The sequence below is a fragment of the Telopea speciosissima genome, chromosome 4, assembly GCF_018873765.1.
Source record: "Telopea speciosissima isolate NSW1024214 ecotype Mountain lineage chromosome 4, Tspe_v1, whole genome shotgun sequence".
NCBI classification, from domain to species: domain Eukaryota; kingdom Viridiplantae; phylum Streptophyta; class Magnoliopsida; order Proteales; family Proteaceae; genus Telopea; species Telopea speciosissima.
Genome location: NC_057919.1, coordinates 23,402,871 through 23,418,580, shown reverse-complemented (window position 1 = coordinate 23,418,580; position 15,710 = coordinate 23,402,871). Strand labels below are relative to the sequence as shown.

General features: G+C 41.9%; 1 protein-coding gene across 2 annotated transcripts; it reads right to left on the bottom strand.

The window, feature by feature from the left end:
- Nucleotides 1-4,490: 4,490 nt before the first annotated feature.
- On the bottom strand, nucleotides 4,491-11,953 carry LOC122657849 (caffeic acid 3-O-methyltransferase-like). Of its 2 annotated transcripts, none has more exons than XM_043852644.1 (4): nucleotides 11,619-11,953; nucleotides 5,943-6,253; nucleotides 4,896-4,960; nucleotides 4,491-4,805 (listed from the first exon to the last, which is right to left on the bottom strand). In XM_043852644.1, exons 1-4 carry the CDS (start codon nucleotides 11,936-11,938, stop codon nucleotides 4,503-4,505), a joined length of 999 nt encoding a protein of 332 aa, XP_043708579.1. In that variant the 5' UTR covers nucleotides 11,939-11,953; the 3' UTR covers nucleotides 4,491-4,502. The 2 variants fall into 2 exon arrangements, with proteins under 2 accessions (XP_043708579.1, XP_043708578.1); XM_043852643.1 differs by lacking the exon at nucleotides 11,619-11,953 and adding an exon at nucleotides 9,690-9,773.
- Between the last annotated feature and the right edge of the window lie 3,757 nt (nucleotides 11,954-15,710).

Sequence of the window (15,710 nt, the reverse complement as noted above, 5' to 3'; positions counted from 1 at the left end):
GCTGGCTGGACCCAAGGGAGAAGAGATCGAGAGAGTGGCTGGAAGAAGGAAGCTCACCAAGGTAAGCTCCCCAAACCTAGCTCTCCCCCATTTCTCTTTGATTTTGATGGTTTCTTGAGCTAGGGCTAACCTAGGGTTCCATTTGGGACTCAAGGTGAAGCTCGGCCCTAGTTGGGAGCTCTAATGATGCTGACCTAGGCCTCTAAGTGCTGCATTTGCAGCCATGGCTAATAAATCCTTGGTTTGAACCTTGAATCCTTACCCTTGGACCAATGTGAGACCCAAACCTTGTAGGATCTTGGATTCTTGATGGTGAGCCTAGGTCCTAGTGATCCTAGAAAGGCTCAGACACCCCCCTCCATAACCCTGAGGTGCTAGGGAGCTCCAAGCTTCAAGTTGGAGCAAAAGCCCTCTGAAATCTCTGAAGAAACTACCGGCGTACGAACGATCGGATCCATTTATCGTGGTACAACTCGTCAGTCCGCCCAGTATAGATCCTGTGTGTTGGCCTTAGCGGACGAAGGCACGGATTCACTCTGTTTGCCTCCCCGCTTCGTCTCAGTGATCGGCGGACCCAGAAGCACTCCGCCCGTTCATCCGCTCCCTTTTAGGAGTATCTCAGGTGTTGAACGGATGCACGAATGGATTCAAGTGAGATGTTCCGCTCGTGGGTCCGCTCACTCTGTTTTCACCTTTTGGCCTGAACGGAGTTAGGGGCGGATTCACCTTTGCTGAGACCGCCTATGAGTCCGCTCGTGCTGTCTTGGTTGAAACCTGATTTTAACCTTATGGGCCTAGCATGGGACCCTTCTATACATGCTTTAATGATTATTTTTGTATTTCTAGGCTACCCAACTCGATGGATAGCGGGGAGCCCAGGTGAGATTCATGTCAACCACACGTGGCGGTGCCCGTGTTAGGTGAGTGGGTTCTGGGTGATTTGTTGGGCTTGAATATATATATTTAATATGAAATCTTAAGTATACTAATATATATTTATAAGCATTGTGCGCATTGCATTATTATTCAAATGTGAATTTGTTATGAATGTGATAGCATGCTCACCATTGTATAGGGCTACGGTGCCGGGTGTGCCGGTATCGGAACCCCAATTTATTTAATTATGAAAATTATTGTATGACATCCTGATCTGTATGTGCCGTGCCATACCGTGCTGATACCCGGGTACTAGATAGAATGGGACGTTGATGCACCCGGAATACCTCTCGGGACGATAGGACTTGCATATAGTATATCTACGGCTAGGAATGCTTGTTCCCTTATGCTACGACCCTTGCCAACAGGGGTTTATGTGTTGGATAGTCTGAGCACCTATGGTCTGTGGAGGTGGGAGAGGCCAGGACAAAGGTAGTGGTGGCTATCAGGGTTTGCCACTGGGTGGTCATGATGGCTTCTACCGGCGCAGGTCCCTTCATGATAATTGAGGTTTCACTGGGGCGATAGGATAAATGACCCTCAGTGTCTCCCGAGTTATCACAGTAGCATATACTTGACCGATAGAATTGTGTGCTAGGTGGAAAATGAATCTAACATTAGCATGCATCATTTTGATTGATATTCATTGTATGATATATGTGCATTCCCCTTTGCTCCCTCACTAGCTAGTGTAGCTAACCCCGTTGCGCAACCCCTTTTTAGTTGCTATATAGGATGTACTACTTAAATGAGCACCGTTGGATGCAAATCAAGTGGAACTAGAGGTTGTGACTTGGATGTAGATGTACACCCAAGATTGGTGCCCTTGTGACAATTATTTATTATTTAATTTATTATCTCTATTTCCACATTCATGTATAAACTATGTGTTTATTTATAGGGAGAGTAATGAATGGTTACTTATGTTAGAATTGTAATATATGTCATCATTAGAGAACCGATACTCTATAATTTCACATGATTTAATTTAATTTCGCTTCCACTAACTCTGTATCTGGAACAGTTTATTTCCTTTTATACGTTCCTTTCTGTTATCAGTATGTGATGACAGGGTGGACTGTGGCTCAGGACACTGTATCTGTGATACTGGTAGGCGTTGGGATGATGTGTAATTGTCCCAGTCATACCCCTATGTGGTAAAATATCTTACATCGGGATAGGGGCGTGACATCAGTGGTAGGGGTTGTGAGTAAAATAGAGCCTTTATGCATGGCTGACACTTGGAGAAGGTGTTGGGACTTATCCTGTAGGACAAGAGAATATGCACGACCTAAGGTTGGTAGAGGGGCCATGAGTAGTATTTGGCTGCGAATGGGTGCATATGTGTCACTCAATACCATAAGGAATTGCAGCACTTGTCGAGTTTGTGTTGATCAGCGAAGATACGGTACTAGCCGCATGTGCATGCAGGGAGAGGGTTGTAGGTGGTCAATTCGTCCCAACAACTTTTCAAAGTGTTGTAATATTTAGCCAAAGAGTCAGAATGCTGTTGTGTGGTGGCAATGGCCCTTTCAAAAGCGAAGATTCTAGGACCGTTGGAAGGAGAGAACCGATTATGCAAGTCCTTCCAAACGGCTGCCGCAGAATCAGCATAGAGCACCGAAGCTGCTAAATCACGATGAATGGAGTTAAGTAACCAAGAGAGAACCATGTTGTTAACTCGAAGCCATGCTTCATATGTAGCATCGGTGGGTGGGGGTTTGGGAATGGTGCCATCCAAAAAACCCAACTTGTTTTTGGCTGTGAAAGCCATGATCATGGTGCGACGCCATGTCGTGTAGTTATCGCCAGTCAATGGGTTGCTGGCTAGGTTCATACCTGGGTTATCAGAAGGATGAAGGAAAAATGGATTCGCAATCCCATCGGTAGTGACGGTGGCGCTGGTTGCAGACACGGTGGGGTTGGTTGCTTCAAAATTCATCTCTTCAAAATCGGTAGGGAGAAGTTGAGAAAGGCTTGGAAGAAGAAAAATGAGGGGAATAAGGAAAGCACAGGAAGGGAATGATCGTTCCTAGCAAACTGATACCATGTAAAATTTGAATTGATTATTCAAAATCCAATGATTTCAATGTATTGATATATAAAGATATTGGAGATAATTTCTCCTTTGACTAAGTTATTTGGTAGAGAGATTGTCTCCCTTGTCTATGCTAATTGGGAATATGATTCCCTTAGCCTAAGCTAATCATATTCTTGCCTACCATATATACAATATAAACAAAATGAGAAGGTAGGTGGATGAGATGTACAAGTGGATGAAGGGATAAGATGTACAAATGGAGGGTAGAACCGACAATAATATAGATAAAACTAAGTGTAATGAAGATGAGGATGTTGAGATGGATGAGTGGCAACATTAGCTAGGTTAAAGTAAAAAATATATATATTAGACCTGATTTGGAAGTTGTTCTAATGCATGATAAGCTACGAGAAAGTCGTTTGAGGTGGCATAGCTATGTTCAATGGAGTCCTTCAAATGCTTCAATATGAAGGAGTGATTTAATTAAGATTGAAGGAACTAAAAGAGTCAGAGGCAGACCTCAAATGACCCTAAGAGAAGTGGTGAGGAAAGACATGCATAGCTTAGGCTTTGTATCAAGTATGACCTCAAATAGAGTTGATCAGATCGCAAGGATCCATGTAAAGATTAAGTTGTTGTATTCAAATTTATCATTTGCTTCTACATAGGAATAAAAAAAGGTTTATGGTGGGATATATGATTCCTATCCTTTTTAGGTGCATAACTTGGACCACATCTTTATGAATTATGAGGACACAAATTTATTTTTTTTCCTTTTTCATTCTCCCTTTGGGGGGCGGAGGGTGGGGTTTGGAGAAGGAAATGAAAGTGCTGCCACGCACTATGTGACCCACCCATGTGCAAATGTGGGAACTATTATATTAGCCAGATACCAGCCATCCCCTCTAGTTCCCTGCCCTGCCTAGTTCCCCAAGTGCCTGTAATAAGAGGAGGGGGGCACAATGACCACCCTACCGTTGCCCGAACACTCTGCCTGGGTGGGGTCCAACCCCTATTATAGATCTTTGTCCCCTCCAGTTCCCTACTCGGCCCAGTTCCCCAGTGCCTGTAATAAAGGGGGGCAAAATGACCACCCTACCCCTGCCCAAGTGGGGTCCACCCCCCCTTATTACAGGCACTAGGGGAGCTGGGCCGGGTAGGGAATTAGAGTTGACAATTTTCCCCCTTATTATAGGCACTGGGGGAACTGGACCGGATAAAACAGCAAGAATTTAATGAACACATAGCAGCTAGCAAATTAATTTCTGGCATCCCATCCGAGGCTGCTGCTTTGAAGTGAAAATCCAAAATCTCAAATGATGGATGAAGTTGATACAATTTACCATATATATCCCTAATCAACCTGTATTTACTAAATTGCACTTACCCAATCCATACGAAAAAAACCCAAGAAGATTGATACAATAAAAGAACCACAAGCAAAGACATAGTATGCATGCCAATGTGGTACTGCTAGAGCTTGTAAATTAACTACTTGGAACCAACCACAAGTGATAGAAATATATCAAATCGTCTTATGGAATTCCAGGACAGAGGAGACAAAAACACGAGAAATTAGTCTACAACCATTAAACCCAGCATCCATTGCCAAGGCCCTATAATCCTTCTCTGTTCTCTCCTTTCCTCCAATGTGTTGAGTCATCATGAGTAAGTCTGTTCGAAAGGCTTCTTTGGCTAGCAAATTAGTTTCAGGCACTGGTGAAAGAAGTGTCTCGACAACGATCACCTTTCCATCTTCTGGTAGTGCTTCATAGCAATTCTTCAATAACTTCAGGCAATGGTTATCACTCCAGTTATGAAGTATCATCTACAATTTTTAAGAAACAAAAATTATAGGAAGTAACTAATGAACAAGGCATATACTTAGCTAGCTTCATTTTAGAGACTCCTAACTCACCTTCAATAAGATGATGTCCCCTTTTGGAACACCCAAAAACATATCTCCTGCAACATGCTCCACCCCTGAAACAGGTTTACGATTAAGGAAGAAATCAAGCAAACGATCATACACAATATAAGGAATTTAACGTGGTTCGACATGAATACCTACATCCACCCGAGAAAACCAAAGATATTTCACAAATCCAGAAACACTATCTGCACCACTATCTCCACCTCACAAAGTGGTCTCCTTTTACTTATGTTTAGGTTTTTTGTAAGGAATCCAAAAACCCTAATTCTCACACAATTACAATTCTACACTTGCACATAATGGACTCAAAACCCAACCTGATTATAAATACAAGTCCAATAATAATTATGTGGATCATTATTACAAAATACAAGACATAAGACCCAACAAAAAGTTTGACCCAGAAGTCCATTATGTCCCAAGATTTTATTTATTTATTTATTTTTTTTTTGTGGTCTATTCTATTCAAGGGCTCACAGGCCAACTACAAGCTAAGGGGGAAGGCTAAGACAGGCCCACAATCTACAACTAAGGGCGGGGGAGCGGAGAGAAGGGTGCCTTTTTAGTAGAATATGCAATCCAAAAGAGTCGATCCCTTGACCTCCTGGGGGGCACGCAATTGCGATGCCTCCAACCAACCAAGCTAGCGGTTGTTTGCATTATGTCCCAAGATCGAGTATTCCATGCCTTGCGAGTTGACTAGCTAGTGAATCATTAAATTAGAAATCAATTAAAAATAAATAATATAAGAAGTGATTTGTGAGTTGACAAATGAATTAAAACATTTGAAATCATCTAACAAATAAATAATGGAGAAAAGTTCTCTATGGAGGGAATGTACCACCCACGTCCAGACACAAAGGGGGTGAAATAATGGTCACGCCCCATGATGCCGACACACGAATTCTCATTGGCCCTCAGACGCATGTAAGGGCCACACTCCCCCACTGAGAACACTAACCCATAAATTGCTTTCAAGGAACAAAGTGCATGAAATTAAATAGATCCATGATTTGTATAAGAAAACAGTACCAGTATAAGCAGGAGCAGCAGCTATCACATGTGGCAAATCAAAGTTAATACCCTTAATCATAGGGTACTTAGAAGTGATCAAATCAATATTTTCCCCTAATCCACCACCCACATCAACCACCACATTGGCCTTCTCAAACCCACCATAAATTTCAAGTATTCCCTTCATGACTGATATGGAGAGGTTAAGCATTGTTTTGTTGAAAATTTCATTAAACTTTGGATCCATACCAAGGTACTCATAGATTTGCATTCCATGAGCCTTGTTAAATGGAATTCCTCCTTCAAGAACTGCATCTTTCAAGTGATACCTGTATTATTAATCATGTCAAGATATTATTAGGGCTATGTTTGGAAGCCAAGAAAAGAAAAGAAAAAAAAAAAGTTTATATAAATAGAGGTGTATGTGTATGAACTAACCAGCTATCCTATCCATGCAGGCCTTGTGATGAATCATGAGGAGCAAAGGAGATAATGAAACTCCATCTTGATTTGGAACTAAGTGTTTGGAAACAGGAGCTAAACCGTAGAGCCTTTGAATTCGATCATCTTCAGTAGTGATTTGGGAACAAGTGAGTATGGAATAGCCAGCCAAGAGACGTAACATACGATCAAGCATTTCAGGGGCATCTGGGTTTTGTGTAGGAAGCTGAGCAGCAATCTCTATTGCTGAAAGCTGTTTTCCTGGGCCAGCTTTATCCATGATCTCTAACAGATTGAGTTCTATGGCAGCTTTCAAGACCATTTGAACCAACGAGCCAGTTGCTAGTTCTGATGCTAATAAGACTTCATCAAATGCTGAGGACGACTGGTGGTTTATTGTTGAAGGCATAGTTTTGAGTTTAGATTTGAAAAAAAGGTGGACGGGTCAAGAAGAGAAACTTGGAGACCAGACTGACATATCTTCAAGGTCTCTAAGAACCTATTTATAGTGGAAAAAATGAAATGAGGAGCCCCCGTGAGTTTGCGGCTGGTTTAGGACGATGTGCTTCAATCACAGGGTCCCTCCATGTTCGAGTCCCCACCCACAAATGAAGTGTTATACGAGGAGGGAGAGGCTTCGAGTAATCAGGGTTTTCCCTAAGGTTTGAATCGTAAACCTGAGCAGGTTCAAAGGTTTCCTCAACAAAAAAAAAAAAAATTTTTTAATCCATTCTTGTACACCCTTAGGTGCAAAGATGGAATAGGAATCTCTTGGATTCCATGATTCCATCTGTCTGTTTAACATTGTACGAGAATCATTCTTACAGATTCCATTTGTGCACCTAAGGGCGTAGGAGAACCTGATCTGGACTCAAAAGAAACTCGGCCACCTCCTACACGAGCTAGACCCACTTGTAATTATCTATCTCTGGATTCAAACGTGCGCCCACTTCCCACGATTGATTCAAGTCAACTTTCTTAGAGGAATCTCTGGTAATATTTTAAATAAGAATCTCTATGGATGTCAACCGGCTGGCTCAGTGGGGCTTAAATCGGTCCCCCATCAATTTAAGGTAGTACAATGTGAGAATGTTTCCTACTTTCTAAGCTATGGTATACAAATGATCCTTGAACGAGTCATAAACATATTATAATATATATATATATATATATATATATATATATATATATATATATATATATTTTGGTGAAAGTATTCAATAATTCAAATGGGCTTAAAGAGACTAATCGGGTTCTAAATAGGCATTTATCATTCTAACAAAAAAAAAAACACACAATAGGCATTTATCATTCACACAGCATTGGATCGATTTCGGATTTTCGATAAATAAAAAATTGTCGTAGTACTATCTTGTACCAAAAATGTTCAATTATTAATTAATCGATTCTTAAATCTGACAAGTTTAATAATCGATCAATCCAATCTCAGGCTTCAATAAATTATACCTGATGCCTCCCTCCAAGAGAACAATTTCTTTTTTGTAAACTTTCTCTTCGCATTTTGACACATTCCTTTCCTTGGAGCATAGACAGTGAAAATGGGTTGCAGTCGTTCAAACTTCAGAGCTTGTAAGGTCTATCATAGAAGAACCTTTACACAGAGAGAGAGAGAGGAGGTTGATTTTGAATGGTTGAACAGAGGAAGAGAACCTTCATTCTGTCGATGAACATTTTTGACAAATATACAGAGACTTCCTGTCCACTCCGGCCTTTATTCTGTCGACACAGTTAATAGAGCCGAGTATATCATTTTCTGCCGTTTTAGCCGGATCACTTCTTAATTAACCGGGCTAGTTCCAATTAGAACTACACTAGGCCAAGCCTATCCAATATTGGTTTAGCACCTTGGAATACCTATAACTTAAGCTACACATGTTCGAATCGAACGATTCAGAAGTCATTTTTCACATATTCTGTATATTTTGATTTGGTAGGGAAATCCAAGACTATACTGACCAATAAAGATTGCCTCTAATGTAAATCTCAATTATCAAAACGGAATCAATCTCTGAATAGTAGGCAAATGAACTCAATTTCGTACCAAAATAGAATGTGATCAAATAATCCGCTATTTCAGACATACTGACAACTTTCCGAATCAGATATTCACTTTTCATTAGGTTTTTCTCTTTAGGGCTATTTTGATCATTTTTCATAGATGATTAATAAATGTATCAGGATATACGAGAAACATCCCAAATATATTGATACAAGGTCTCTACGCCTCAAGCGATAGTCGATCATCATTGTCAGAGCAACCACCGAGGTGACAAAATGAGGTTTGTTGTACACCATTGCTGACTGGAGAGTGCTCTTTAGGCATTTTGCTTGAGGAAGAGGAATACTCAAAGGACTCGCATTAAACATATGAGCTAGGTTTGCACTCCTGAAGAACCCTTTGGGTGAATGAGTGACTTCATCGTCCTCAATTGCAATAAATTAATCCTTCAATTCTTCTCCTATGGCGACTTCAACACACATACAGACAAGGTTGCAAAGGATGGGGATGAGGCGGCGTTGTAAAGAAGAACAAGGGTGGCTCAATGGTGTTCACGAAGAAGAAGAGGGATGGCCGAGTTGAACAAGATGATAGTGGATCCTACTTTTTTCTGATATAAAAATCAATAAGGCAGTTTTGAAGAAGAGGTTGCCGTTGTGAAAATTTGTCATCTCAAGTGCGGTGCATTGCCCAATGCATTACATGTAAAAATTCAACCGTCCACCCAACACTTGAGAAGATAAAAGCCGCCACTGCCCATGTCTTTACGATTGGATTCTTAAGTGAGATTTGATTCTCCTCCAGCTATGGTGATAACTAGAGGATACAGCTCAGCCAAAACAATGAAGTTTGGCCATTTCACAGGGGGGCCTGTGAAATTATCCAAATAAAATTAAGAAAGAAAGAAGAGATCGAAAATGTTCATAACATCCCTTATTTTTTATTTCTTTTTTTGGTAAGATAACATCCCTCGTTAACTTTATTTCCAAAGCAATCAAAGAACTACAAGCAAAGACATAGTAATGCCAATGTGGTACGTGCTACCTAGCACATTTAAGTATTAGGAACCACAAGTGATAGAAATCTCAAATCGTTTTATGGAGTTCCATGACAGAATAGGTAAAAACACAACAAATTAATTTACAGCTATTGAACCCAGCTTCCTTTGCCAAGGCACTATATTCCTTCTGTGTCCTCTCCCTTCCTCCAATGTATTGAGTCATCATATATAAGTCCAATCGAAAGGCTTCTTTGGCCAGAAAATTAGATTCAGGCACTGGTGAAAGAAGTGTCTCCACAACAACCACCTTTCCATGTTCTGGTAGTGCTTCGTAGCAATTCTTCAATAACTTCACGCAATGGTCATCACTCCAGTTATGAAGTATCATCTACAAGTTTTAAGAAACAACAATTATATATAGGAACTAAACAATGAAATATGCTAGCTTCATTTTAGAGACTCCTGACCATGGTTTGTAATCTCGGATCGGTCAATTTTAGTTTGATCGGATTGGTATCGGTCAAAACCAATCCCGATACCGATCCGATCCAACTATACGGACAAGGGTAAAAATGTTTTAAAAAAAATAGAGGTAAAAGTGTCATATTTGGCCCGAGTTTGGGTGATCTCGATTCGATACCGAGAGTACTAGCCATGCTCCTGACTCACCTTCAATATGATGATGTCTCCTTTTGGAACACCCAAAAACATATCTCCTGTAACATGCTCCACCCCTGAAAGAGAAGTTATAAACCTATCATTATTAAAAGAACTTGAATAGAAAGATAGGAAGCTGATATTGATCAATTATTCTATGTTAAATATAGTGTTCTAGGACCTCAAAAGTGTTGAGATGAATGCACAAACTTGAGGAATAAATCAAACAATTACACACAATACGAGAAATGTAACGTGGTTTGGCACAAATACCTACATTCATCCGAGAAAACCAAAAATATTTCACTAATCCAGAAACACTATCTGCACCACTTTCTACCTCACAAAGTAATCTCTCTTTACTTATGTTTAGGTTTTTCCTAAGGAATCTAAAAACCCTAAATCTCATACAATTACAATTCCACACTCGCACGTGTAATGAACCTAATATTATAAATACAAATCCAATAATAATTATGTGCATCATTAATACAAAGTACAAGACACGTGACCCAACAAACCCAAAAAAAATTTGACCCAAAAGTCCATTATGTCCCAAGAGTACTATTTCATGACTTGTGAGTTGACTGGCTAGTAAATCAATGAATTAGAAATCAACTAACAAATATATAATATAAGAAGTGACTTGTGAGTTGACAAATGAATCTATACATTTGAAATCAAGTAACAAGTAAATTCTGGTAAAGTTCTCTACACGTGAGTATACAGTTCGCGCCTACACATAGAGGGGGTGAAATGACCGTCCCACCCCATGATGCCTACACACGAACTCTCATTGGCCCCTTCACGTGCATAGGAATCACATTCCCCCACTGAGAACACCAACCCATAATTAAATAATATAAGAAGTGAAAATGCTCTCTACACAATTCTCCTAATTAAGTGAAATAAGAAAGACTATAAAGTTGCTTATAAGTTATTGATTTCCTCATTTCTCATTGCTTACAAGGAACAAGGTACATGAAATTAAATAGAACCCATGATTTGTAGGAAAAAACTTTACCAGTATAAGCAGGAGCAGTCGCTATCACATGTGGCAAATCAAAGTTAATACCCTTAATCGTAGGGTACTTGGAAGTGATCAAATCAATATTATCCCCTAGTCCACCAGCTACATCAACCACCACATTGGCCTTCTTAAACCCATCATAAGTTTCAAGTATTCCCTTCATCACTGATATAGAGAGGTTAAGCAATGTGTTGTTGTAAAGTTCATTAAACTTTGGGTCTGTACCAAGGTACTCAAAGAATTTCATTCCATAAGCCTTGGTAAATGGAATTCCCCCTTCAAGAACTGCATCTTTCAAGTGGTACCTGTATTAATCAAATGTCAGTCAAAATATTATTAGGCTATGTTTGGAGGAAACAGATCCTCTGCGGCGTGCTGCCCTGTGCAACGACCTTCTTACTCCTGCCTAAGCGCCTTGCCCAAGAGGGAGTAAGGCTGTCAGCGGCCCTGTGTCTGTGCAGCACAGACAGGGTAGGACAGGGCAGCGCACCGTAGAAAAAAGAAAAGAATTAAGTATAAAAATAGAGGTGTATGAATTGAACTAGCCAGCTATCGATGAAAGCCTTGTGATGAACCATGAGGAGCAAAGGAGCAAATGAAACCCCATCTTGGTTTGGAACTAAGTGTTTGGAAACAGGGGCTAAACCGTAGAGCGTTTGAACACGATCATCTTCAGTAGTGATTTGGGAATAAGTGAGTATGGAATAACTAGCCAAGAGACGTAACATACGATCAAGCATATCAGGGGCATCTGGGTTTTGTGTAGGAAGCTGAGCAGCAATCTCTATTGCTGACAGTTGTTTTCCTGGGCCAGCTTTATCCAGCATCTCTAACACATTGAGCTCTATCGCAGCTTTTAAGACCATATGAACCAACGAGCCATTTGCTAGCTCTGATGCTAAAAAGACTTCATCCAATGCTGAAGCGGACTGGTGGTTTATTGGTGTAGGCATAGTTTTGAGTTTAGATTTGAACAAAATTAAGGTGATGGATGGGTCAAGAAGAGAAACTTGGAGAAGAGACTGATATATCTTCAAGTTCTCTATGAACCTATTTATAGGAATTTCTTAGATTCCATCTGTGCGCCTAAGACGACTTTACGAGAATCATTTTTGTAGATTTTATTTGTGCACCTAAGGGCGTACGAGAACCTGATCTTGACTCGAAAGAAACTTGATCACCTCTCACAAGAGCTGAGTCGTTGGGATCCTCTTCAATGACATTTAAGTTTTAACCACCAGAGTGGCTCTCACACCATCCATGGGTGTGGATATCACCTCTGGGTGTGAGGACCACACCCTATGAATGGTGGGTGAGTAGTTAAATGTCATTGGCAGAATCTGGATTCGACCGGCTTGTAATTATCTATCTCTGGATTCTCAAAATGTTGCGCCCACTTCCCACTATTGATTTTCAAGTGAAGTTTGTTGGAGGAATCTCTATGGGTAGGCTGGCTTAGTGGGGCTTAAATCGGTCCCCATCAATTTAAGGGAGTATAATGTTTCCTACTTTCTACTAGGGATGTAAACGGGTGGGTTCGAGTCGGATTCATATGAATCGGATGTGATCGGATTTGGATATTTTCTAGTCGAATACGGGATACCTTTAAACATATTTAGATGGATTTGGATGCAAATTGGATTCGAACTTTTCAACCATCCGTTTACATCTCTTCCTCTCCTTGGTAGATAAAATTCACTCTTAATCCATATCCCTTAGAGCATGATTCTCTTTTCCTCATATTCTAGAACTTGTTGAAAATCTTCAAAAACCTCAAGATCATTATTTACTTAATTTTTTATTATTAAGTATTTAGATTTTTTTCTGGACAGATTTTTATCGAAGTATTTGGATTTTTTTTCGGATATCTCTAAACAAATACAGATGTCCCTAAATGGATATGGATGCGGATCGGATTTGGATTTTCGGTTATCCATTTACATCCCTACTTTCTAAGCTATGGTATGGATACATTTCTATTCGGTTATAAAATGACCCTTGAAATAAATATACTGTAAATTTATTTTTTTTTTTTTGGGAGGGTGGGGAGAAAAACGTACAATAATTCAAATGGACTAATGGATACATTTCTATTCAATTATAAAATGACCCTTGAAATAAATATACTATAAATTTTATTTTTTTTGGGGGAGGGGGGAGGGGGAGAAAAACGTACAATAATTCAAATGGACTAATCGATACATTTCTATTCAGTTATAAAATGACCCTTGAAATAAATATACTATAAATTTTATTTTTTTTGGGGGGGGGGGGGGGGGGGAAGAAAAACGTACAATAATTCAAATGGACTAATGGATACATTTCTATTCAGTTATAAAATGACCCTTGAAATAAATATACTATAAATTTTATTTTTTTTGGGGGAGGGGGGAGGGGGGATAAAATTTATAGTATATTTATTTCAAGGGTCATTTTATAACTGAATAGAAATGTATCCATTAGTCCATTTGAATTATTGTACGTTTTTCTCCCCACCCTCCCAAAAAAAAAATAAAAATTTATAGTATATTTATTTCAAGGGTCATTTTATAACTGAATAGAAATGTATCCATTAGTCCATTTGAATTATTGTACGTTTTTCTTGAATTATTGTACGTTTTTCTTCCCCCCCCCCCCTTCCCCCAAAAAAATAAAATTTATAGTATATTTATTTCAAGGGTCATTTTATAACTGAATAGAAATGTATCCACTAGTCCATTTGAATTATTGTACGTTTTTCTTCCCCCCCCCCTTCCCCCTGATACATCCAATATTCACCGGGCCAATCAACGACCGCCACGTGTCACAGACGACCCGCTCCATAGCCAAGGGGAACGAACCGGGGTCCCAGCACCCGAGCGCAGCCTCACCCAGGCGCGACCACCACTCGGGCGCGGCCTCACCTAGGAGTGGCCACACATCAAGGCGCGGCCTCACCCAGGCGCGGCCACCCCTAGGGCGCGGCCTCACCCAGGCACGGCCACCCCTCGGGCGCGGCCTCACCCAGGCAAGGCCACCCCTCGGGCGCGGCCTCACCTAGGCGCGGCCACACATCTGGGCAGGCACGGCCACACCCAGGTGCGGCCTGCACCCAGGCACAGCATCGTGGGCACGTGAGGTGGGGGCCACCCATCTACGACCCGATCGTATCGCTAAGACTCATGTCACTACCAGGACTCTAGACCGCCGCTTAGAGGTCACGTCACCCAGACGGATTCAAGCACCAAGGACGTTATCACCACACGCGGGTATCTATCCACCAAGGATCCTGATGCCACCAAGACACTCCCTCCCACGGGGAGATGGCCAATCAGGATAGAGCCCCGTTACCCAGGGCCTCTATCCACTCAACGGCACAATTGCCATCAAACTGGGACTCTCCACACCGCCATATGCTACTATAAAAGGCAAGGTACACAACCCCATCAGGGACATCTAAACTCATATTGAATAATCACTATTCATCTATTTGCGCCAGGAGATCTAACTTTGGCATCGGAGAGCCCTAGGCCGGAACCACACCGGTTCTCTCTGTTGACCCCTTGGTCCACTTGCAGGTGACGGCACTCGCAGGACCGCTCGACGATTTCTTGACGCAATAGATTGGCGCCGTCTGTGGGAACGACGCTAGCCATTACAGCTACTAGCTCGCTTCCATATTCATTCAATGGCACGAAGGAAGACTACCACCACCAACAACGGAGCAAGGAATGGATCACCACCCCCAGAGTGCTCTCGCAGAGCCAACGACCCGGACCAGGTCCCTCTGGAGGAAGAGATCCCCCTTAATGACCAGTTCGTGGTCGACGAGCCCAACAATGACGAGGCAGACGATGTGGTGGCGGAGGTGATACCTGACCCCAATGCTCCAGCCACTGTGGGTTAGATCAACGACCTGCAACGACAGATCCTCGAGGAACAACTACTCTTTCGAGAATACTTGACGCAGCATGCGATGTCTCACCGTCGAAGGACTTCACCATCAGCAAGGGTGGAGTCCGTACCTCGACAAGAGCCGAACCCTAGCAGATCATCTCCCAAGGGCGTGAGATCAGAGAGACTTGCACGACAGGCAACCCCCACTCCGCAGGGGGGGAGCCTTCCCAGCATCCCAGGAGAACAAGAGACCTCTCGCCACGATCAGAACGTGGGAGGACACCAACACCCAGGGCGAGGGTGTCTAGCCCGCAGAGATCGGTCCAGAGGTCTGTGTTCGACGGACGACTGGAAGAAGGTCACATACCACGATGAAGCCGGACCTACAGAGAAGAAAGCCCCTCACCTTCACGATAGGGTTCATCACGGCGTGACCATTCCCCATCCCGCCAACACTCAAGGCGGGAGGGGGCATCCAGGAGAGAGCGTGAATGGGGTCACAGCGAACATCAGGCTAGGCATGGGGGGCAGACACGGGACGAGGAGCTCGATCAAAGACTCCGCGACCTGGATGAGAAGCTGGAAGGGTTGAAGAAGCAGACCAAAGGCAAGACGCATTCCATACCACGACAACACCCCTTCTCGGCAGAGATCATGTCAGCCACACTACCTTCCAGGTTTCGACTACCCACCTTTGAACTCTACAGTGGTACCATCGACCCCAATGACCACATCAACTACTTTAATGGCATGATGACGTTG